Source organism: Cervus canadensis, chromosome 29 (assembly GCF_019320065.1).
Source record: "Cervus canadensis isolate Bull #8, Minnesota chromosome 29, ASM1932006v1, whole genome shotgun sequence".
NCBI lineage: Eukaryota > Metazoa > Chordata > Mammalia > Artiodactyla > Cervidae > Cervus > Cervus canadensis.
In genome coordinates this window covers 16,429,338-16,454,012 of record NC_057414.1, presented here as the reverse complement: position 1 = coordinate 16,454,012, position 24,675 = coordinate 16,429,338, and the positions used below count along the sequence as shown (strand labels likewise).

Genomic DNA, 24,675 nt, shown 5'->3' with positions numbered 1-24,675 from the left:
ATCTTCAGAGATCATTGTGAAATAATACTTATTTACTTTACCAAAGGGATAAGAGATTTTAAAAAATAAGATTTTAAAAACAAATATAAATAACTTAAAGGCAAAGAAATTCACAATCTGTAACCAAAGCTGCATTCTAAGAAAACTTTGTTTTCTTAACAAATTACAGTCTGGTACCATGTTACTGTTAATAACAAAATGTGTTTATCTTAGTCTTTTCTATAAATCTTGAAGAAGTAGCAGTATTTTTGCAAAGGCATGTTTAAAATCTGATTATGTTACAGTTGACAAAGCAACCTGGTCATTGCTGGGACACATAACAGTTTCATATGACAAGTAGAATTTTAATTGACAACATTTTATCAGGACATATCAGGTCTTTATGAATTCCACATAATTTTAGGATATCTATATTAGTAAGTCAGCCATACAGTATAACCTGAGATTTATCACTCCTCCAACAATACTTCTCATGTAATTTAACATGTCAAATGAACCCAGGTAGTTTAATATCTCTCTTTGGGATGTCTCAGGGGCCCTCTAAAGCACCCCAAAGTCAGCTAGAAGTCAGAAGAACTTCATTATATGCAGAGTACATCATGAGAAACACTGGGCTGGATGAAGCACAAGCTGGAATCAAGATTGCTGGGGGAAATACCAATAACCTCAGACATGCAGATGACACCACCCTTATGGCAGGAAGTAAAGAAGAACTAAAGAGCCTCTTGATGAAAGTGAAAGAACAGAGTGAAAAAGTTGGCTTAAAGCTCAACATTCAGAAAACTAAGATCATGGCATCCGGTCCCATCACTTTATCGCAAATAGATGGGAAAACAGTGGAAATAGTGTCAAGACTTTATTTTTTTGGGCTCCAAAATCACTGCAGATGGTGACTGCAGCCATGAAATAAAAAGACACTTACGCCTTGGAAGGAAAGTTATGACCAACCTAGATAGCATATTGAAAAGCAGAGACATTACTTTGCCAACAAAGGTCTGTCTAGTCAGGGCTATGGTTTTTCCAGTGGTCATGTATGGATGTGAGAGTTGGACCATAAGGAAAGCTCAGTGCCGAAGAATTGATGCTTTTGAACTGTGGTGTTGGAGAAGACTCTTGAGAGTCCCTTGGACTGCAACGAGATCCAACTAGTCCATCCTAAAGGAAATCAGTCCTGAATGTTCATTGGAAGGACTGATGTTGAAGCTGAAACTCCAATACTTTGGCCACCTGATGCAAACAGCTGACTCATTTGAAAAAACCCTGATGCTGGGAAAGATTGAAGGCAGGAGGAGAAGGGGACAACAGAGGATGAGATGGTTGGGTGGCATCACTGACTCAATGGACTTGCGTTTGAGTAAACTCCGGGAGTTGGTGTAGGACAGGGAGGCCTGGCACGCTGCTGTCCATGGGGTCGCAGAGTCGGACACGACTGAGCGACTGAACTGAGAATTTAATTTTAGGAAGTTTTGCCAAAACTATCAAAAGGGTTTATAACACTCAGATAGGATCATATAAGTCACTGTGAAACAGTTATTTACTTAGCCAAAGTTACAAAAGATTTTGAAGATAAACATAGAACAGATCACTTTCAGAGGTAAAGAAATTTAAAATCCATTATCAAAGGCAGTTCAATGTCTCAAAACTTGTACTGTGCACAAAACTCTTTTCTTGGGGTCCACCTTCCATAAACCTCTGTTTAAAAAGAGAAAAATCACTTTGTTCATTTAGAAACAGATACCTGTAAGTCAGACCTTTTTTTCTTAATAAAATGTAATTTCATTTTTCATACTTTTTTTAAAACTAAAAACACACATCCTACTTTCCTTAAGCAACCCTGAACTGTCCTTTATATTAGCACTCTGTAACATAGTGAACATAAATACCAGTGATAATTTCTAAAAACATTTGCTTTCTTAGAAAATCTCAGGATGGTACCAAACATACTCATTAATAGTCCAGAATCTCTTTAGTTTCTCTGTAAGAGGAAGGTAGTGTTCCATAATTAATATTTTAAAATCTTGTTTTATTTGGAAATGACCTAGCTATTCAGTAAACTTTCATCACTTAGTTTAGCACAACTCTAGAAATTCAAGTTACTCCAACCTGGAGAGACTATTTTTAGACAGACATTCCTAAAGCATAATAAAGCATTCATAAATTAATAGAATTTACCTAAAAGCTCCTGTCTCATTTACATTTTTCTTTGTTTAAAAGTTTCTTCACTTGAGTTACTTTCCTTGTGGACAAATTTAGCTTACATTAAACCTAGGCACAATAAAAGTATTACACAGTGTTGATGACTCAAGACCTGTCTTAATTAGATTAGCAAATAAACATTAATGATAAGTTGCTTCAGTTGTGTCTGACTCTCTGTGACCCCATGAACTGTAGCCCACCAGGTTCCTCAGTTCATGGGATTCTTCAGGCAAGAATACTAGAGTGGATTGCCATTTCCTCTGCTAGGGGATCTTCCTGACCCAGGGATCGAACCCTTGTTTCTTATGTCTCCTGCATTGGCAGGCAGGTTCTTTATCACTAGAGCCACCTGGGAAGTCATAAAATATTTACTATTTCCCAATTCATGTCAACCTGAAATTCATTTAGGTTGATTTTCTCTTGTAATTGTTTGATTTGTAAGCACTTACTTTTCTTTAAGTCAATTGAATTAGAACTCATTTGCAAATTAACCTCAGCAATATTATCCAAAATAAAGACACACTGAGCCATACATAAATCCAGACAGAGATCTCATAGTTTTCCGCTTGAGATTTAAAATGTCTCTTTGACCCCTCCTTTCTTTCTTGGCTTGAAGTTCTAATTTACCCAAGGCTGAGGTCTCAGGCAAAGTGGACATGCAAAGGTTAACTTCAAGTTTTCCCTGTGTGAGTGCTTAGTCACTCAGTTGTGTCTGAGTGGCAGGCTTTATTTAGCCCGCCAGGTTCCTCTGTCCATGGGATTCTCCAGGCAAGAATACTGGAGTGGGTTGCCATTCCCTTCTTCAGGGGATCTCCTGACCCAGGGATCGAACTCTGGTCTCCTGAATGGCAGGCGAATTCTTTACCGTCTGAGCTACCAAGCTATTCCCTAGGCAGTGCTTTTTAACAGGCTAGCTGTTTTTTAACTGCATATGCAAAAAGAACCAGTTTTGCAGTTTCAAAGAGAAAAAAAAAATTGATATTAACCAGTTTTCTCCAGAGTCTAAAATATATCATGGCCATCCTGTGTCCAAAAAAAAAAAAAAAAGTCACCTTTCTATAGTCACAGTTTTACAGCTGAAATATAGACCAAATAGTGCTAAAATTGACCGATAACAGGGGCAGAAGGGCTGATAAAAATCTTGATTTGTCCCCCTGGGGAAGTGGGGTCTTTGATCAGAAGAATCTGAAAGGGCAAAGAAACTTGCTAGAGTGGGGGAAGCTAGGCTCCTCATTCCCCTGTTAGGGGAAGCTAGAAGGGGATTATCTGATGGAGAGGGAGACAGCGAGTTGGGGAGGTATAAGTCTGCAATAAAGAAAGGAGAGAGGGCAGTGGGGACACGGTTAGAGCTGTGGGCGGGCGCAAGGGAGAGCCTACTTAAAAAGTGAAGATTTAATGCCAGATTTTTTTTAATGCCAGTATAATTTTGGCATTGTAGCATGAACAGTTGCCCTCACAAATCTCATAATCCTTTTTCCAGTTGTAACTTCTTAGACAATTTTAAGTCAGCTTCGTGTACCTTACAGTAGGCAGAGAAGAGGATCCAGCGTCTCACCCAGAGTGTCACATTCTTATCCTCCTTCTGTGTGAGCTGCAAACATTCAGTAACTGCTAAGGGTTTGGACCACTTTTTAAGATTGCAATTCTCACATAATCCAGTGAATACGTACCATTCATTAGCTAACGAGCAATAAGGTGAATCTTCCCATCTGGGAATAAAAGCTTCATCAACATTAATCTTTCTTCTTGAAGAGGGGTGTTTTGTCTCACAGATCCTACTCAGCACCAACTAGTGTCTTGCCAAAAGTTTTCACTTTCATCTCAGGTTCAAAGGATTTGTTAACAAAATAAGCCACTCCTTATATACAAATAAATAATACAAATATTTATTAGAGAATTATCTAGCTTGGTTTCAATATACTAACATTAAAAGAAAAGAGAAATAGAAACAGCAGAGGATACATTACCAAATAGGCTTTTTGGGAAAAGGTCCCAGCTACTGCATCCGCTCCATGGGTGAGACTTCAAAAATTGCAGTTCTGGGTTCCTGGTTTTAATCCCTGGATGCAAACTGATACCATCAATCTGTGAGCAAATTGCAGCTCTGGTTTCATGTTAATGCTGTTTTTTTTGTCCTGTGAAACTTGGAATGTTGTTAAGCCTGGGGCTTGGTTGACCAGTACCCCTCCAGGGGCTCAACAATTTCAGAATTTGTCTCCAATCTCATCTATGGTGCCTCAAATCTTGCATTCACTGCAGGCAGTCAGGGCACTCAAAGTCAGGGCAGTGTCCAAGCAGGTGAAAAGCTAGGTCCGAGGCCTGCTCTGCTTTGTCTCTGAAGCCTGAACAAGACTATTGATTTAATTTCCCTAAGAGCATTTTTTCACGTCCTACTGGCCATCTGTTTGTCTACTTTGGAGAAATGTCTGTTTTGGTCTTCTGCCTGTTTTTCTGTTGGGTTGTTTTTTTGGTTGTTGTTGAGTTGTATGAGCTATTTGTATATATTTTGGATATTAAGCCCTTGGTGGTCGCATTGTTTGCAAATATTTTCTTCCATTTTGTAGGTTATTATTTTCATTTTGTTTATTGTTTCCTTTGCTGTGCAAAAACTTTTAAGTTTGATTAGGTCTCATTTGATTTTGTTTTTATTTCTATGGCCTTGGGAGTCTGTCCTAAGGAAACATTGGTATGTTTTGTATTAGACAATGTTTTATGTTCTTTGTTTTGAAGTCTGTTTTGTCTGATAAGAGTATTGCCACCTCTGCTTTCTTTTCATTTCTGTTTGCATGAAATAAATTTTCCCATCACCTCACTTTCAATCTTTGTGTGTCCTTTGCCCTAAAGTGGGTCACTTATAGGCAGCATATTGAAGGCTCTTGTTTTTTCATCCAACCTTCCATTCTGTGTCTTTTGATTGGAGTATATTTAGTCCATTGACATTCAAGATAATTATTTATAGATCTGTATTTTTCTTTTTTCTTTTTTTTGCCATTTTAAACCTTGTTTTCCTATTCATTTATTTGGCTGTGCTGGGTCTTTGTCATGGCATGCGCTTTTAGTTGTGGCATGTAAACTGTTAGCTGTGGATGTATGATTTATTTCCCTGATCAGGGATCGAACCCTGGCCCTCTGCATTGAGAGCATGGAATCTAAGCCACTGGACCACCAGGGAAGTCTCCCTGTTGATTTATATTTCTTCTTTGTCCCTTTCTTTTTCCTGCTGTGGTTTGATGATTTTCTTTTGTATTATAGTTCCCTTCTTTGTGTGTGGGTGTGAATGTATTGTATGTTTTTGATTTGTGGTTACCCTGGTTTTCAAGCACGTTCACCCCTTCCTATATACACTTGCCATAGACTGGTAGTCACACCCCCCCAGGTGTAGTCACACTGGATTCCAGCCCTTCAGTCTGTCCCACAGAGCCAGTCCCAGTCCTCTGCCCACTTCTGGTATCTGAAGCCTGAGTCCCAGCGCCCCGCCCTGCCGGCTCCAGTGGACTTGCATGTCAGGCTGGGGCGTGCCTGGTGGCGGCACTGACCGTCTGTGCAGCTCTTCCTCTGCTCCGGCTGCCACAAACAGGCTGCCGCGCTCTCCTCGGAGGCCGTGAAGTTCCCCTTCTATCCTGGCTGATCTCCTTGCCAGTGAGGAGGCTTCCCAGGTGGGAGAGGTCTTTCCTCCTCCATAGCTCCCGCCCCGTGCTAAACATCCCATCCCAATTCCTGTCTTGCTTGCTTGCTTTTTTTTCCTACTCAGTTACATGGAGATTTTTTTTTTTTTGCCTTTTTAGCAGTCTGAGGTCTTCTGCCAGTGTTCAGTAGATATTCTGTGAGAATCATTTCACGTACAGGTGTATTTGTGGCAGAAGGTGAACTTCATGTCCTACTACTCCAACATCTTGATCTCTCCCTGTGGTCAATACTTCTAATCCCGTAGCGTTGTAGTGATATGATTCCAAGTTTTCTTAAATTTGCCAAGGCTTGCCTTGTGGCCCAGCATGTGGTCAATCCTGGAGAAGTTCCACCTGCACTTGAAAAAGAATTTGTATTTTGCTTTTAGATAGAATGCTCTATGAATATCAATTAAGTCCATTTTGTCTCATATATCATGCAAGGCCGTTATTTCTCTATTAATTTTCTGTTTGGATGATCTGTCCACTGATGAAAGTGTGTGGGAAGAGTTAGAGTCCCCTACTATTCTTGCACTACAGTTGGTTTCTCCTTTTATGGCTGTTAGCATTTGCCCTATATATTGAGGTGCTCCTGTGTTGGGCACACATATTTATAGTTGTTAGATCTTGGATTGATCCCTTGATCATTATGCAGTGTCCTTCTTTGTCTCTTATAACAGTCTTTATTTTGAAGTCTATTTTGTCTGATGAGCTACTCCAGCTTTCTTTTGATTTTTATTTGCATGGAATGCCTTTTTCCATCTCATTTTCAGTCGTATGTGTCCCTAGATCTGAAGTGAGTTTCTTGTAGACAGCATGTATATAGGACTCATTTTTGTATCCATTCAGCCAGTCTATGTCTTTTGGCTGGAGCATTTGATCCATTTACATTTATCAATATGAATGTTCTTATCGCCATTTTGTTGTTTTGACTTTGTTTTGTAGGTCTTTTCCCTTCCCATCTTCTTTGCTTTCTTCTCTTGTGATTTGTTGACAATCTTTAGTGTGGAGTTTGGATTCCTTTTTCTTTTTTTATGTGTGTATGTACTGTAGATTTTTGGTTTGCAGTTATTATGAGGCTTTGGTATAGTAGTTTCTACGAGATTGTTTTTTAAGTTGCTAGTCTCTTAATTTCCCATGCATTTCCAATATGCTGCATTTCTACTCTCCTCTTCTTATGTTTGCTGGTCTTGATATCATATTTGTGAGTAGATGATTTCTTACCTTTTTGTATGTTTGCCTTTACCAATGAGCTGTCCCATTCATAAGTTTCTTGTTTCTAGTTGTAGCCTTTTCTGCCTAGAAAAATTCCTTTAACATTTGTTTTAAAGCTGGTTTGGTGGTGCTAAGTTCTCCTAGTTTTTGCTTGTCTCTAAAGCTTTTGATTTCTCTGTCAAATCTGAATGGGAGCCTTGCTGGGTACAGTATTCTTGGTTGTAGTTTTCTCCCTTTTATTACTGTAACTAAACCATACCACTCCCTTCTGGCCTGCAGAGTTTCTGCTGAAAAATCAGCTGATAAAGTTATGGGGATTCCATTTTATGTTATTTGTTACTTTCCCCCTGTTGCTTTTAATATTTTCTGTTTTCAATTTTTTGCAGTTTGATTAATATATATCTCAGTGTGTTCCTCCTTGGGTTTATCCTGTAAGGGACTTTTTCCTTTCCCATTTTAGGGAAGTTTTCAGCTATTATCTTTTAAAATATTTTCTCAGGCCCTTTCTCTCTCTTCTCCTTCTGGGACCCTATAATGTTGTCCCAGAGGTTCATTTAGTGTATTTTCACTGCCCTAGAAATCCTCTGCTCTATCTGTTCATCCCCTTCCAACTCCTGGCAACCTTTTTACTGTTTTCATAGTTTTGCCTTTTTCAGAATCATACAACTGGAATCATATAGTATGTAGTCTTTGCAGATTGGGTTTTTTAACTTAGTAATATGCATTTAAAGTTCTTCTATTTCTTTTCATGGCTTGAAAGCTCATTTCTTTTTAGTGCTGAAAAATATCCAGTGTCAGGATGTACCACAGTTCCATTTATCCATTAACCTGTTGAAGGATATAGGATATTTTGTTGCTTCAAAGTTGGCAGTTATGAATAAAGCTTGCATCAACATACTTGTGCAAGGTTTTGTGTGGACATAAGGTCTCACCTCCTTATCTATCCTTAGGGTAGATACCAAAGAGTATGATTACTGCATAGGATGGTGAGAATATATCTGGTTGTGTAAGAAACTGGAAAACTCTCTTCCAAAGTGGCTATACTATTTTACATTTCCACCAGCAATAAGTGAGAATTCCTGTTGTTCCCTGTCCTTGCTAGCATTTGGTGTTGTCAGTGTTCAGGATTTTGGCCTTTCTTTTTTTTTTAAAAATTAGTACTTATTGGAATAGAGTTGCTTGCTAATGTTGTGTTAGTTCCTACTGTACAGCAGAATGAATCAACTATATGTATATACATACCCCCTCTTTTTTGGATTTCCTTCTCATACAGGTCACCACAGAGCACTGAGTAATGGCCCCTGAACTATACAATGGTGTCTAATTAGTTATCTGATTTATACATAGTGTCAATAGTGTATGGATTTTGGCCTTTCTAATAGGTTGTTGTTGTTCAGTGGCTCAGCCATGTCTGACTCTTTGTGACCCCATTTACTGCAGCACACAGTAAAGGTTTCCCTGTCCTTCACTGTCTCCCAGAATTTCCTCAGACTCATGTCCATTGAGTTGGTGATGCCATCCAACCATCTCATCCTCTGTCATTCCCTTCTCCTCCTGCCTGCAGTCTTTCCCAGCATCAGGATCTTTTCTAATGAGTCAGCTCTTTGCATCACATGGCGAAAGTATTGGAGCTTCAGCATCAGTCCTTCCAATGAATATTCAGGGTTGATTTCATTTAGGATTGGTGTGATTTCCTTGCTGTCCAAGGGACTCTCAAGAGTTCTCCAACACCACAGTTAGAAAGCATCAATTCTTCGGTGCTGAGCCTTCTTTGTGGTCCAACTCTCACATCTGTACATGACCACTTGGAAAACCATAATTTGACTATACAGACCTTTGTCAGCAAAGTAATGTCTCTGTTTTTTAATATGCTGTCTAGGTTTGTCATAGCTTGTCTTCCAAGGAGCAAACGTCTTTTAATTTCAAGGATGCAGTCACTGTCTGTGGTGATTTTGGAGCCCAAGAAAATAAAGTCTGTCAGTGTTTTCCATTGTTTCCCCAACTATTTGCCATGAAGTGATGGGACTGGATGCCATGATCTTGTTTTTTTGAATGCTGAGTTTTAAGCCAGCTTTTTTACTCTCTTCTTTCACCTTCATCAAGAAGCTCTTTTGTTATTATTTGCTTTCTGCCATAGGAGTGGTGTCATTTGCATATCTGAGGTTATTGATATTTTTCTTGGCAGTCTTCATTCCAGCTTGTGCTTTATCCAGCCCAGCATTTCACATGGTGTAACTCTGAATAGAAGTTAAACAAGCAGGGTGACAATAAACAGCCTTGATGTACTTCTTTCCCAATTTTGAACCAGTCTGTTGTTCCATGTCCGGTTCTAACCATTGCTTCTTGACCTGTATGCACACAGGTTTCTCAGGAGGCAGGTAAGGTGGTCTGGTATTTCCATCTCTTTAAGAATTTTCCACAGTTTGTTGTGGTCCACACAGTCAAAGCCTTCATTGGCTAGGCTTTATTGTAGTCAATGAATCAGAGGTAGATGTTTTTCTGGAATTCCCTTGCTTTCTGTATGATCCAGTGAATGTTGGCAATTTGATCTGTGGTTCCTCTGCCTTTTCTAAATCCATTTTGAACATCTGGAAGTTACATACTGTTGAAGCTTAGATTGGAGGATTTTTAGCATGACCTTGCTAGCATGTAAAATGGGTGCAGTTGTATGGTAGTTTGAACAATATTTGGCATTGCCTTTCTTTGAGATTGGAATGAAAACTGACCTTTTCCAGTCCTGTGGCCACTGCTGAGTTTTCCAAATTTGCTGGCATATTGAGTGTAGCACTTTCACAGCATCATCTTTTAGGATTTGAAATAGCTCAGCTGGAATTCCATCACCTCCACTAGCTTTGTTTGTAGTGATGCTTCCTAAGGCCCACTTGACTTCACATTTCAGGATGTCTGACTCTAGGTGAGTGATCACACTATTGTGGTTATCCAGGTCATCAGGATCTTTTTTGTACAGTTCTTCTGTGTATTCTTGCCACCTCTTAATATCTTCTGCTTCTGTTACGTCTGTACCATTTCTGTCCTTTATTGTGCCCATCTTTGCATGAGCTGTTCCCTTGGTATCTCTACTTTTCTTGAAGAGATCTCTAGTCTTTCCCATTCTATTGTTTTCTTCCATTTCTTTGCACTGTTCATTTAAGAAGGCTTTCTTATCTCTCCTTGCTATTCTTTGGAACTCTGCATCCAGATGGGTATATCTTCCCTTTTCTCCCTTGCCTTTCACTTCTCCTCTTTTCTCAGCTATTTGTAAGGCCTCCTCAGACAACCATTTTGCCTTTTTGCATGTCTTCTTCTTGGGGATGGTTTTGATCACCACCTCTTGTACAATGCTAAACCTCTGTCCATAGTTCTTCAGGCACTCTGTCTATCAGATCTAATCCCTTGAATCTATTTGTCACTTACACTCTGTAATCATAAGGGATTTGATTTAGGTCATACTTGAATGGTTTAGTGGTTTTCCCTACTTTGTTCAATTTAAGTCTGAATTTAGCAATAACAAGTTCATGAACTGAGCCACAGTCAGCTCCCAGTTTTGTTTTTTGCTGACCTTATAGAGCTTCTCCATCTTTGGCTGCAAAACATACAATCCAATCTGATTTTGATATTGACCATCTGGTGATGTCCATGTGTAAAGTCATCTCTTGTGTTGCTGGAAAAGGGTGTTAGCTATGACCAATGCATTCTCTTGGCAAAACTCTGTTATTTAGCCTTTGCCCTGCTTCATTCTGTACTCCAAGGCCAAACTTTCCTGTTACTCCAGGTGTCTCTTGACTTCCTACTTTTGCATTTCAGTCCCCAGGATGAAAAGGACATTTTTTTTTGGTGTTAGTTCTAGATGGTCTTGCAGGTCTTCTTAGAACCATTGGACTTCAGCTTCTTTGGGATTAGTGGTTGGGGCATAGACTTGGATTACTGTGATAGTGAATGGTTTACCTTGGAAATGAACTGAGATCATTCTGTCATCTTTGAGATTGCATCCAGCTACTGCATTTCAGACTCTTTTGTTGACTATGAGGGCTACTCCATTTCTTCTAAGTGATTCTTGCCCACAGTAGTAGACACAATGGTCATCTGAATTAAATTTGCCCATTCCTATCCATTTTAGTTCACTGATTTCTAAAATGTTGATGTTCCCTCTTGCCATCTCCGGTTTGACCACTTCCAATTTACCTTGATTTATGGACCTAACAGTCCAGGTTCCTGTGCAGTATTGTTCTCTACAGCATGACATGACTTTTACCACCAGACACATCCACAGCTGGGCATTGTTTCTGCTCTGGCCCAGCGTTTTCATTCCTTCTGGAGCTATTTCTCGTCTCTTCTCCAGTAGCATATTGGACACCTACCAACCTGGGGCGGGGGGGTTCATCTTTCAATGTCATATCTTTTTGCCTTTTCATACTGCTCATGGAGTTCTCAAGGCAAGAATGCTGAAGCGATTTGCCAATCCCTTCTCCAGTGGACCACGTTTTGTCAGAACTCTCCACCACAACCTGTCCATCTTGCCTTAAACATGACAAGGCTCAGAGTTGCGTTGAGTTAGACAAAGCTGTGATCCACATGATCAGTTTGATTCGTTTTCTGTGATTGTAGTTTTTACACTGTCTGCCCTCTGATGGATGAGGATGAGAGGCTTGTGGAAGCTTCTGGATGGGAGGGACTGGCTATGGGGAAAACTGGGTCTTGCTTGGGTGGGAAGGCCATGGTCAGTAAATCTTTAGTCCAGTTTTCTGTTGATGGGTGGGGCTGTGTTTCCTGCTTGTAGTTTGGCCTGAGGTCAAGCTATGGTAGGGGTAATGGCAACCTCCTCCAAAAGGACTTATGCCTGCAAGTGCTCCTCCCGGGACTGCTGTTGTCAGTACACCCGGCCCCGCGGCAGGCCACTGTTGACCCACCCTCCTGCCAGAGACCCTCAGACGCTCACAGGCAGGTCTGTCTGTCTGTCTTGGGGGTCACTACTCCTTTCTTCAATGGCAGTCCACTCCAGTACTCTTGCTTGGAAAATCCCATGGATGGAGGAGCCTGGTAGGCTACAGTCCATGGGGTCGCAAAGAGTCGGACACGACTGAGCGACTTAACTATACTACTAACTATAACTATACTCCTTTCTTCTGGGTCCTGGTGGGCACAAGGTTTTGTTTGTGCCCGCCAAGAGCCTCTGTTTCCCCAGTCCTCTGGAAGTTCTGTAATCAAATCCAGCTGACCTTCAAAGCCACATTCCCTGGGAAATCTCAGTCCCTTTGTTGGATCCCCTGCCTCCTGGTGGCTCAGATGGTAAAACATCTGCCTGCAATGCAGGAGACCCGGGTTCAATCCCTGGGTCGGGTAGATCCCCAGGAGAGGGGAACCCACTCCAGTATTCTTGCCTGGAGAGTTCCATGGACAGAAGAGCCTGGTGGGCTATGGTCTATGGGTTTGCAAAGAGTTGGACACAACTGAGCAACTGCCACTTGCCACATCCCCAGGTTGGAAAGTCTGTTTTAGGGCCCAGAACTTTTGCAACAGTGTGAGAACTTCTTTGGTATAATTGTTGTCCAGTTTGTGGGTTGCCCATCTGGTGGCTCTGTGGTGGGACAAATGGTGACCTCCTCCAAGAGGACTTAGGTGACACGCCGCACCTCCCAGGACTGCTGCTGCCAAAGCCCCTGTCCCTGCAGCTGGCCACTGCTGACCATGTGTCCGCAGGAGACTCTCAAACACTCATAAGCAGGTCTGGCTTAGTTTCTTGTGGGGATCACTGCTCCTTTCTCTGAGTCCTTGTGTGCACAAGGTTTTGTGTGCGCCCTCCAAGCGCATCTGGCATGTATGAAGTTTGATTTTAAATGCGATTGTGCCCATCTTGCCATCTTGTTGCAGCTTCTCCTTTGCCCTTGGAGGTGGGGTATCTTTTTTGGTGGGTTCCAACATTCTCCTGTTGATGGTTGTTCGGCAGCTAGTTGTGATTTTGTTCTCAAAGAACATGAGTGCACATCCTTCTCTGTCATCTTAATACAGTATGTAGTGGTATCTCATTATTATTTTAATATATATTTCCCCGACTGACATGATATTGAGCATCTTTTCACTGCTTATTTGCCATCTGTATGTTCATGTGTGTGTGAGTGTGTGTATTTTTGTGTGTGTGTGAGAGATGTCTGATAAGATGTTTGGCACATTTTTTAATCAAGTTGTTTGTTTTCTTGTTGAATTTTATGAGTTCTTTGTGTGCGTATTTTTAACAGTCCTTTATGAGATGTGTTTTGTACAAATATTTTCTCCCAGTCTCTGGTTTGTCTTCTAATTCTCTTGATACTGTAACAGAAAAGTTTTAACTCTAATGAAATTCAGCTTATTATTCTGGTGATTTTTCTAAAAATGTATTCACCACACTCAAGGTCATTAGGTTTTCTCTTGTTGTTTTCTAGGAGATTTTTACTTGAGCATTTTATGATCCATTTTGAGTTAACTTTTGCGATGAGTGTAGGGTTTGTGTTCAGATTAATTCTTTTTGGTGGGGAACGTGTACTTGTTCCAGTACCATTTTGTTGACCAAAGTGTCTCTGCCACATTATATTGCCTTTGCTCCTTTATTAAAGATTACTTGACTGTGTTTATGGGGGTCTGTTTCTGGGCTGTTTGTTGTATTTATCGGTTCATCTGTTCTTTGATCAGTACCACACTTCAACATCTTTTTGACAAGTCTCAAAGTAAGCCTTGTTTTTGGCTGTGGGAGGAGCTCCAGGCAGTTCCTTCTCTCAGCTTCAGCTCCAGGTTGGGGGACGAGGTTGGAGCTGAACTCCAGGACTTCTCAAGCTGCCTGGGCAAGGACTAGCTTTGTTTTGTTTTTGGATTTCCAGTCTGCTGTAGACTCCTACTTTTGTAGAATATAATGCAATGACTTACTAGGTGATGATCATGTCTGTATGACAGTGATGTCAAATCACTGTACAAGTTTCTAAATGCTCTCTGCGAACTTGCTTTGTTGCAGACTGCTAAGTGGACCACACTTTGGTTACATTGCCCTGTACAGTGGCTGCAGGCTGGAGAGATGCCTGACCCATATGCTAAGAGATTTTTGTGAGAACAAGAGCTTAGCTTGGGCCTGGGAATTGGCTTGTTCCAGGGGATGTGGTTGTCAGGTGGGGCTTCTTCTCATCTCCCATAGGACCAGATGTGTCAAGAGCCCCAGTCTACCCGAGTTGTTCACCTGCCCCCCTGCCCGGCTTCTGGCCCTGAGTTGAGCTAAAAGTGTCTGTCCTGCCTGCAGCTTGGAGGCCTTGGGTTGCCACAGTGTGGGTGAGTTAGAGGCCCTCTGGGTACCCCGGCTTAACCCTGGGTGCGCTGTTTTGCAGTTTCAGACACTGTGTGCTCCGTTTGACCGAAAACAACTCGCAGCCCTTGATGACGAAGCTGCAGTGGCTCTTCGCCTTCCTGGAGCACAGCCAGGTGAGTGTGGGGAGCGGGGTGCGGGGGATGCTGGAGAGGAGGTCTGGTCTGACGCCTCCCCTTCACTGGAACCCGCCTGCTCCTGCCTCTGGGCCCCGGCTTGCGGTAAGCTGTTGGGCCCCAGTCCAGGCAGGCGTGGGTTCACGGGCAGAGCCTGAGGGGCCGGTTCAGTGCCCTGACTGGGCGGGAGAGGGGCCGGCAGAGCCCCCTGTGCGGTGCTGCCCACGTTGCTCCCGTCAGTGGTCTAGTCCACTGTATGAGGTTGTGTCACTCTGTTGGCCGGCTGTCATTTTGGAGCACTCACACTGCCAGGCACCCTGAGGGCTGTATTTGTTTTATTCACGTTGCCTCGTCCTCATGGAACCTAAAGGCCTTGACCAGGCATCCACCAGGCCCTCTGCAGGGGTCGGGGGGGCACGGAGGTGCCATCAGCCACAGTCATGCCTTCACAGGGCGCAGCCTGGTGGGGAAGAGGGCCTGTAGACTGCAGCCGTAGTGCTCAGCAGAGAACAAGGCACGTGTGGTTTCCACGCAGGGTAGGGAGAGGTTGATCATGAGGGGGATGGTGGCCCTTGGAGGACTCCGTGGGACAGGGGACCCTGCATCTGGGACTTGAACTCCAAGCTAAGCTTCTGATAGGGGAAAGGGTGTCTCAGGCAGAGGGAATGGCAACAAACAAGGGAAGAACAGACTCCTGGAGGACTGTTCCTCTCCATGGACCCGATGCCGTGCTCTTAGGCGGCATGGACTTGGTCGGATGGGAAAAGTCAGCTGGGATGGACAGCTGGGAATGAATGGGGAGGCTGGGAGTTTGGGGCAGTGACTCCCCAGAGCCACCCTCAGGCCCGGCACGCTGTGGAGCTGGGAGCTGGCTGGTGAGTGGCCCCCCAGCTCCTGACCCGTCTTTCCCGCTTTGGACGCAGCGGCCTGCCATTTCTCCAGAGAACTTCCTGTCTGCATCCTGGACACCCTGGTTCAGCCCTGGCACCCAGCAGGACTGCTCGGAGTACCTGAAGTACCTGCTAGATCGGTAGGGAGGCCGGGCCTGGCTCTGCTCCGAGCTCCCCGTCTGGAGAGGGTGCTGGTGGGGAAGCCCCATCCCCCTGGGCAGTGCTGTCTCTTCCTGGAGACTGGGGTGTGGCCCAGGGCTTGTGGAAGGCTTGGAGAAGATGGGGCAGGGGCCGCGGGTGGGGGGACGTCCTGGAGGTGCTGACGTGAAGCATGACCGGGGAGGGTAAGTGTGTGTATGTACACTATGCTGTGCTTGCCTGAGCGTGCAAGTTTGTGTTCTCTCATTAGCGCTCTGAGAGGGCACGCGCACGGCTCTTTGTGGCAGGTCTATGAGCTTTATGCAGGTTAACTGTGTAGCGTGCGTGCCTGGCCTCTGAGTGCATGTGCACGGATGCCACCTAGTACACACGTGTGTTCCCTGTGTGTGACCCTCTGAGTGTGGACCAAAGCCCTTTGCTCCCTGCGCCAGGCTGCACGAAGAGGAGAAGACCGGGACGAGGATCTGCCAGAAGCTCAAGCAGTCGAGCTCGCCCTCCCCGCCCGAGGAGCCCCCCGGTCCGAGCGCCACCTCCGTGGAGAAGATGTTCGGGGGCAAGATCGTGACGCGGATATGCTGCCTCCGCTGCCTCAACGTCTCCTCCAGGGAGGAGGCCTTCACGGACCTCTCGCTCGCCTTCCCGCCGCCCGAGCGCTGCCGCCGCCATCACCACCATCACCACCACCACCGCCGCCGCCGCCTGGGCTCGGCGGGGCTCCCCGCGGAGGACGCCGGCGCCCAGGAGCCAAGCCGGGCCGGGCCTCGGAGGCAGAGGAAGCACTGCATCACGGGGGGCGTCCCGCCCACCATCCTGGACATGGAAGGCCTGGGCCCCCACGGCCTCGGGGGGCAGAGCGGTCAGGAGGAGAAGGTGGAGAGGGGGGAGAGCACAGAGGAGGAGGAGGAGGCGGGAGAGGAAGAGAAGGAGGAGGAGGAGGAGGAGGAGGAGAAGGTGAAGGAGGAGGAGAAGGTGAAGGAGAAGGTGGAGGAGAAGTTGGAGGAGGAGGAGAAGGTGGAGGAGAAGGTGAAGGGGGAGGAGAAGGTGGAGCAGAAAGTGAAGGAGAAGGTGGAGGAGAAGGTGGAGGAGGAGGAGAAGGAGATGGAGAAGGTGGAGGAGGAGAAGGAGGAGGAGGTGAAGGAGAAGGTGGAGGAGGAGCGGGCGGCCCAGGACGAGGAGGAGAAGGAGGAGAAGGTGAAGAAGAAAGTGGAGGAGCAGGAGGAGGAGAAAGAGAAGGAGGAGGAGAAGGAGGCCCGGGACGAGAAGGAGGAGTCGGCTGAAGGGGCGGCGGCGGCAGCCGTCCCGGGCCCAGGGCCCCCCCGGAGTGTGGCGGCCGCCTCCGGGGACAGCTCCCGCTCCGTCCTGGACCTGGTCAACTACTTCCTGTCGCCCGAGAGGCTGACGTCGGAGAACCGCTACCACTGCGAGTCGTGCGCGTCCCTGCAGGACGCCGAGAAGGTGGTGGAGCTGAGCCAGGGCCCGCGCTACCTCATCCTGACGCTGCTGCGCTTCTCCTTCGACCTGCGCACCATGCGGCGCCGCAAGATCCTGGACGACGTGTCGGTGCCGCTGCTGCTGCGCCTGCCGCTGGCCGGGGGCCGGGGCCAGGCCTACGACCTGTGCAGCGTCGTGGTGCACTCGGGGCTGTCCTCCGAGAGCGGCCACTACTACTGCTACGCCCGCGAGGGCGCCGCCCGCCCCGCCCCGGCCCCGGGGACCGAGCGGCCGGAGCCCGACAACCAGTGGTACCTGTTCAACGACACCCGCGTGTCCTTCTCCTCCTTCGAGTCTGTCAGCAACGTCACCTCCTTCTTCCCCAAGGACACAGCCTACGTGCTCTTCTACCGGCAGCGACCCGAGGAGGGGTCCGAGGCCGAGCCCGGCTCCCCCCGCACCCGGGCAGAACCCACCCTCCACAAGGACTTGATGGAAGCCATTTCCAAAGACAACATCCTTTTCTTGCAGGTGAGCAGACCCCCATGGGCTTCCAGCAGCCCACCGGCTTGGATAAGTGGCTGCTCCTCTCTCAGAGTCTTTTCCTTTTTCCTTTGATCCACTCATCCCGCTTAGTGTTGGGGAAAAAGAAATCAGTGGGCCAGGCAGACCCTCTGCTTTAGAGGGACACACATTCAGTTCAGTTCAGCCACTCAGTGATGTCCGACTCTGCAACCCCATGGACTGCAGCACGCCAGGCCTCCCTGTCCATCACCAACTCCCAGAGCTTACTCAAACTCATGTCCATGCAGTCGGTGATGCCATCCAACCGTCTCATCCTCGGTCGCACCCTTCTCCTCCCCCCTCCTCTCTCCGATCTTTCCCAGCATCAGGGTTCTTTTCAACACACATTAGGAACGACCATTTCTTTATTAAGCTGTCATGTGCTGGAGGAGGGGCTCTGTGAGTGAGCTAGTGGATCCGAGCCGGTGGGGAAGGCCTTTGGGAGGGTTGCCCTCTCACTGTGCCCTCGACTCCACTCCTGAGAGTCTAGGGTGGCATCAAAGTACTTAGCAACTGGAACAGCCAGGGCTCCAAGCAGCGTGAGGCGTGCTGCCGTAAACAGCTGGGGTGGTCACACCAGGACCCCGGCCAGCGGCACCTGGGTGGGGGACTTTGGTTCTGCTTTTCCATTTCTTCTGAGTTCTTCAGGGGGAGATGGGTCTGGGGCCAGTGGCGAGGGGTCTCCAGGGCCGGCCCCAGTGCGGCAGGAGGGAGAGCTTTCTTCTCGGCAGAGTGTCCCTCCTGAGAGGCAGTGAGCCGGACAGTTGCGTCAGGAAGCCTGCAGGGAGGTCCCAGTGGGGTAGGAGGTGACCTTGGAAGTCTCTGGACTGCCTCCTCCAGGATGCTGGGAGCTTATACTGGGAGGGGAGGAGGAATGGTTTTGAAACCTAGATACAGGATGGCTGTGGGTCCGGCCCTCCCATCCTCTGGCTGAGCAGCAGTGCCCCTGTGGGGGAAGCTGGGGCTCCCCTCTGTTGCCCGGCTCTGGGGGCCCTTCCCAGGGGTGAAGCTCCGAAGGGCTGGGTGGCCGCGGGGGCAGGCGGTGAAAGGAGCACTGTGGCTTTGGAGCCTACATTTGAAGCCTCCTGCTTCATCCCCATCTGTGTTTCCAGGAGCAGGAGAAGGAGGCGCGGAGCAGGGCGGCCTACATCTCTGCGCTCCCAGCGTCCCCGCACTGGCGGAGGGGCTTTGACGAAGACAAAGACGAGGACAAAGGTCCCCCAGGGGGCTGCAGCCCTGCAGGTGGCGGTGGTGGTGACTTCCACAGATTGGTCTTCTAATGGGACCCTTGACCCCCGGCCTGCCAGTGCTTGTGGGGGTGCCACAGCCGATCTGGGGGGGGCCCAGGTCCCAGGCAGAGGCGCTCGGCCACATGGGGCCTGGGGGAGGCCGTGGAGGCAGCCCCTTCCAAGGGCGAAAGCGATGGAGCAGGGGCTGCCAGCCTCAGCCTGGAGGGCACACTGAGACACGGAGGTGAGACCTGAGCCCCTTAAACTGGCCCTCGGGCCCCGACACTGGGATCAGCCCCCTTAAGACTTGCACCCGAGAGTTGTGGTCAGCTCGGAGATGCCGAGATGGACACATTCTGGGCCTCAGCCCCTGCCCCGTGCTTGCCATCAAGTAGCAGTTCCCTTCCCTCCCTAGCTCCTTTCAGACAATCCTGGGTCTCTCTAGTATGGACCCGAGGAGGGTCCAAGCCCCAGCACAAACAAGGGGGCTGCGTGGCACCCCTCCGGCTGCCTTCTTGCTTCTCTGAGGGGACTGAGGCGGTGTACGTGGGTGCCGATGCTGCCCTCCTGTGAGGGGCGTAGGTGGGAAGCAGCCTGGCGCGGGAGCAGAGATGGGCCCCCCGACACCGAGCTGCAACGCAGGATGAAGGACAGCCCCTTAGCCCCCTCTCCCGCCTCAGTGCCTGAGATCCCCCCTTCCGGGTACGAGAGAGAGTCCTTATTTTACTGCAAGTATGTGTGTCTCATGACATCTGTCCTGAGGGACGCTGGCTGGCTCAGCGCCTCAGCTGTTGGGCATTGTCCCCGGGGCCGGTGGGGGCGGTCTGGTGAGGAGCAGATACTGACCTCGTTGTGCCTGACGCTGCTGTACCCTTTCTAAATGGAGAGGAGAGAACCAGGGTCTCAAACAGGAATAAAAAGAGGTTCTCTGAAGCCTTTAAAGCTGTGGTTCTTCCCGCTCTGTCCATGACTTCTCGCCGTGTCTGGGCAGGAAGGCAGGGACACCCCCTTGCCCTGCTGACCTGCGTGCTGCATCAGGGGAGGTGAGTGTGCCGTGCACGGAAGTGCTGTGTAAACATGAGGCCTGGTGGTGGGGATGTGCCCGGATTGGGGGGGGGGGGGTTGGCTCTGGAGGGGGCGGGTGCACAGGCTGGGGGCCACCCGGACAGGACACTGTGGAGGGACTCATCGATCAGCTCTGGGCTGCCCGGAGCTCGTGGCTGCTCCCACACTCCTTTCTTACCCCTGTGGCCCTGGGTGGGGGGGGGCTTCCTGGGCTACAGTGGAAGAGCTGAGGTTTGGCCCCAAAGCCCACGGAGCCCTGAGACTCAGGGACCAGTGCAGGTGGGCTGTCAGAGACCGAACGGTCATGCTCAGAACTCACCTCTCTGGTCCAACGCGCCTTTTAAGAAAGATGAACTGGTAGGGGTCGCTATTACTTCCATTTCACACACCAGGAATACAGATTCCAAGGTAAGGAGGATTCACACTTCTCCCGACAGCCAAGAAAGGTCCCCAGTTGTCTCCTGTTCAATGGAAGGTGGAGTAGCCGGGGATGGGGGCGGACTGTCTGGTCGAGGACGGGTGTCCTGTGCAAGCCCGCCGCCCACTCCCCCTGGATGAGGCAGACGCCGCAGCCCTCTCTGCTTGCTTCTCACGGACTTTATTGTCGTCCAGCTCCACCACCACAGTAACAAGGGCCCTGCAAGCTCCAGGCCTGTACCAAAACAGGACGCCTGAGAATGCATTCCCATCCCTCCCCAGACCTACTCACAGGATAAATACATGTTACAAATTTTTTTTAAAAAGAAAACAATAAATTAATAACTTAAGTGATTAGGCACCAACAGCGATTTGAAAAATTAAATGTCAATTTTAAATGGTAACAGGGCCAGAAACCTAAGACCGGGCTTCTTCTAGCCCGTTTTCTCTTCTCGACAAAGCAACGATTCTGTGGGAAATGATTCTACATTTCAAGACACATGTAACCAACAAACACGTAAGAACACACACCACCAAATATCACGCGCCAGCCCCTCGGTAGGCAGCCCACCTGGCCCCCCGAAGAGCTGAGTGAGTTTCTGAAGGCGGCGGCTTGAGCGCTCCTGTGCGCAGCCTCTGACCCTCGCCGTGTGCAGACGGACAGATGGAGGAGAGGGGGAAGGACGTGCCGACTTCCCTCCTGCCCCGCGCTCTGCTTCCAGCTTCCGGAGCTCCGTCAGAGGGCCGTGGGCAGGGCAGGGCGGGGTGGCCACAGCTGGGGGCCTTAGCCCCAGGGCAGGTTGAGAACCGTTGTGCTTCTGTCCTAGGGATGGGACGCAGTTGAACGGTTTCGAGTGTAAAAGTTACTGCAGTCAGGTCTAGGGAGGGCACTGGGTTAACTGGCCCTTGACACAGGTCACAAAGCAGGGAGCAGTCACAGGAGAGCCTCAGGGCCCAGCTGACCCCGCCAAGGTGGGGAGGAGACACAGCTCCCTGCAAGCACTCCTCCCTGCCTTTAACCCCGGGGAGCTGGAATGGGAGACAGCTGCTGCTCCTGGGAGCCCCCGGCAGGAGGGGGCTCTGCTGGCCGGACGCGGGGCCTCCTGGGGTCTCCGTCTGTGCCAGGCCACCAACAGAGGTGAACTCTGAGCCACAGACGAGAATGTTAGACACCTGGGACTTGGGGCTTAGCCCCAAGTCTGCTTTCAGCATTCTCTGCTTCTCTTGTACTTCCTCTGGTCTCTGCTCCTGCCTCCACTCTAAGGGTTTGGGGGTTGGAAGAACGAAGAGCTAGAGGGAGGCCTCCTTGGAGGTTAGATTTGAACACCTCCATCTCTTGAGACTCCAGCCAGTCTCACTCACCTTACGGCACATTCAGAAAACACTGACATCATTAGGGCACCTGATGATCAACAGGGGACGATGCTGGGAACTGACGCATCCATACCTGGGCCCACCTGTAGCCTCTGGGGTGGGGTGGGGCTACCATTCAAAGCTCTGCCATATGAGACAGTCTGCAGAGGGCCCTACCAAACCCTGCCCAGGGGAGGCCACTGCCACCATCACCACTTCATCTGTGCGAACACCAAGGCCTTGCTGCTGCTGAGGGCCTGGGCCGGGCCCATACTCCCAAAGGTCTTTTGTTCCCAAAGCACAAGTCTCTCTGTCTTCCTCCCCTGGAGCCCAGACCCACCCTCCTTCCCCTAAAAATCTGACCCTTCTTCCCCTCCGGCCAACTCAGGCACCCGCTTTTCCTAGAAACCACATTCCCTGATCTGCACACCTCCCCACTCCCGCCCGCACACCAGCCTCCTGGAGAAGTGGCCTTGACTTCTCCGCACATCCCCAGCTTTGAGTCTCTCATGGCCATCAGCGACGTGTCCTTGTCTTTTTTTCTCATCGAGCGCGACCTTCTCAAACACAAAGTCTGATTAACTCCTGTGTCCTCAGTGCCCAGTCCAGACCTGGCCACCGCAGCCGCGGCCATCACTTAACTGAGTTGATGTGACTGATACTAGGAGGAGTTCTCACCTGTTGGGACCGTCTCTCCCGGGACGGAGCACGGTCAGGCCTCAGGCTGCTGAGGGGTGAGGGCAGTAGCCACCTCCCTTAGGAAGGGTCGGAACTCATTTCTTTTGGAGGAAGAAGGTCTGTTCTCCCCAGAGTAGGGTGAAACGTCTGGTCCGCCCAGTTGCCTCTGAAACTTTTAAAAAATTTGTCCAAGAACTCTAACATAAGAGCGTCTCCCTCCCCAGGCTTGAGAGAGGGAGCCTGGGGTGATGCCCCCTTCTGTCCTGGCAGAGGGCAGAGGGTGACGCCGACCTGGGGGCCCTTCCAGCCCAGCCCTCTCCTCTCCTGTCTCTGTAGCCAGGCCTGAGTCCAACAGGGCACCTGGGACTCCACAGAGCAACTGGGGGTGCCCTGGCACCAGGCCACGCCCCAACCTTTCGTGGGCCCTGCACAAACCTCAGTCTGAGGGCACAAGCCACCGGTCACCCTGCCACGTGCTCGGGGCTCTGTTCTGCCCGCCATCCGTCAGTCCTGGGAACTGCCCTCGCCTGCCACCAGGCCAGCTGCCCCGAGAGCGGCGTCACCGCTCCCTTTCTGCTCAGCCTGCGTCTCCGTGGCACTGCCGCGGGCTCTCTCTCCAACAGGCGCGCTGGGTGGACCTCCCAGAGCCCCCACAGCCCCCACCCCGACTCTCAGCCGCCCCCGCCGCGCCGCCCGTCTTACAGAAGCTCACTTGCTGCGCCGTCTCCATGCCAGTCCCGGGCACCGCCGTGTGCCTCCGCCCAGGCCGTCCCAGGGTGGCCCCTCGGTACCCCGACCCCCCCGCACACCCACCCTGCACCCCGCGTCACCTCCCCACGGCTCCACCGGCCCCGCTCGCCATGCGGTGCCCCCGCCCCAAGCTGTGTCGCCCAACACAGTCCAAGCCTTGTCCAGCGCGGTGCCCCCGGGCTGGCGGGGTCGGGGGCACGGCGCTCTGTCCGGGATGTTAGAGCGGGCCTGTGGCTTCACGGTCCCAGGGGCCCGGCTCCGCAGCGTCTGTCTCCCCGTCTCCCGGGCTCTGAGCCCCGCTCCGGGTTCTCGGTGGCCGGTCATCCCCAGCCTCTCCCTCCTTCCACCTCTCCCACCCCTGAAAGTGGGGGGCTGCCCTGAAACCCCTGCGGGGCTGCACTGCCCTTCTGCGTCTCGGGCTCTAATTCCTCTGTCCCTCAAGACCGCCTCTGACCTTCCTCCGCGGCTCCTCCACCTTTGGGTGGCCTCGCCCCGCCCCTGACAAGGGAGGCAGGGACGAAGAGGTCTGTGTCCACACTGGCCTGCTGCTCCTTGGCTGCCTGGTCAGCGGGACGATGTGGCCTCTTCCGGGGCCGAGGCGGGGAGCCCAGTAGCTGGAGGCCGGACGGTGAGGTGCGGAATCGGCTCAGAGCCACGGCCCCACCCCCACACCTCCGGTAGATATTCGGGTCTGAAGGGCAGGCGGAGGCTTGAGGATGCTTTTTGGCAAGAGCTCTAACTAAGGTAGGATGGCCATTGCTGATAAAAATCAAAGGTGGGCCCGGAGAGGGCGGAGGAAGTGCCTCGATCAGGCCCTCGCCTCCCAGGGGGAAGGGGTCAGGGTCCCTGATGCCAAGTGCTTTGAAGGCCAGAGTGGCAGAGAGAGGAGGTGGGCAGGCGGGCGCGCTGCAGAGGCGAAGGGCGAGCAGACCGGAGGCCGGCTCTGCAGACGGGGCCTCCGGGCCCCTCCCTGGGCGTGGGCCGTCACAGCTTGGCACCCTTGGAGGGCTCCGAGGACTGCCGCACGTCTGTCCACTCCTGCATGGTGTTCTGCAGGGCCTGGGTCTTCTCCTTGTCCACTTGAACATAGTCCACCTTCTCGTCGGAAGTGACCGATGACGTGGATGGCTGGGGGACAGACCAGGGAGGTGAGGGGGCTGTGAGTTAATGTAAGGCGGGGAGCAGCATGCGGCTCTTCCCGAGTGGTGTCTGGGGCGAGCAGGTGGGCTTCCACCTGCCCCTCTGACCTGTTTTTTCCCCCGAAAGTGGCCTGTAGAGACTGACCTCCACCCTGCACCAACCCTCCTCCTGCTCAATGCTGCAGCCCCTGCCAACCCTCTTGCTGCTGCAGCTCTGAGGGGACCCAGGCCCTTCCCTGGGTCCAGGCCTCCACCCACTACCTGTGGCCACTTGTCCACGAGAGGGAGTTGGCCGGGTGCCACCAAGGGCCAGCTGCAGGGCTCTGTGGGGGCGCGTGGTGGGCACGCACGGCCACCTTGAGTCGGGGGGAGTGTCAGTGCTGCTGTCGGGGCCGGGCAGCTAAGTGTGCTTCTGGGAGGGCAGTGGGCACCTTTCCCAGGCTGCACCCGGACAGCGTGTTCTCAAAGAGCTCAGGACCGGGACATG

At 50.0% G+C, this 24,675-nt stretch overlaps 2 protein-coding genes and 1 long non-coding RNA gene across 13 annotated transcripts in view; 1 reads left to right on the top strand and 2 right to left on the bottom strand.

Annotated features, from left to right (window-relative positions):
- USP35 (ubiquitin specific peptidase 35) overlaps positions 1-19,725 on the top strand; it is a 56,602-nt gene extending 36,877 nt beyond the window's left edge. Inside the window, exons 7-11 of the mRNA XM_043452659.1 lie at positions 14,420-14,513; positions 15,437-15,543; positions 15,994-16,513; positions 16,712-17,524; positions 18,670-19,725. Coding sequence (XP_043308594.1) covers positions 14,420-14,513; positions 15,437-15,543; positions 15,994-16,513; positions 16,712-17,524; positions 18,670-18,837 — 1,702 coding nt within the window. The 3' untranslated portion in view covers positions 18,838-19,725. The remainder of the gene's footprint in view (positions 1-14,419; positions 14,514-15,436; positions 15,544-15,993; positions 16,514-16,711; positions 17,525-18,669) is intronic.
- On the bottom strand, positions 1,444-5,309 carry LOC122431364. 2 transcript variants are annotated; one of them, XR_006266491.1, is made up of 3 exons: positions 4,164-5,309; positions 3,867-4,054; positions 1,444-1,692 (listed from the first exon to the last, which is right to left on the bottom strand). It is a non-coding gene; the product is annotated as an uncharacterized LOC122431364 (long non-coding RNA). The 2 variants fall into 2 exon arrangements; XR_006266490.1 differs by lacking the exon at positions 1,444-1,692 and adding an exon at positions 3,693-3,787.
- Positions 17,905-24,675, bottom strand: part of GAB2 (GRB2 associated binding protein 2) — a 177,851-nt gene continuing 171,080 nt past the window's right edge. For 3 of the 10 annotated variants that reach the window (XM_043452644.1, XM_043452653.1, XM_043452654.1), the window contains 2 exons: positions 20,171-24,177; positions 17,905-18,414 (listed from right to left, as the gene is read on the bottom strand). In XM_043452644.1, coding sequence (XP_043308579.1) covers positions 24,034-24,177 — 144 coding nt within the window. In that variant the 3' untranslated portion in view covers positions 17,905-18,414; positions 20,171-24,033. Of the gene's footprint in view, positions 19,854-20,170; positions 24,178-24,675 lie in introns of all 10 variants that reach the window. The other 7 variants (XM_043452646.1, XM_043452649.1, XM_043452647.1 and 4 more) reach the window with 7 other exon arrangements.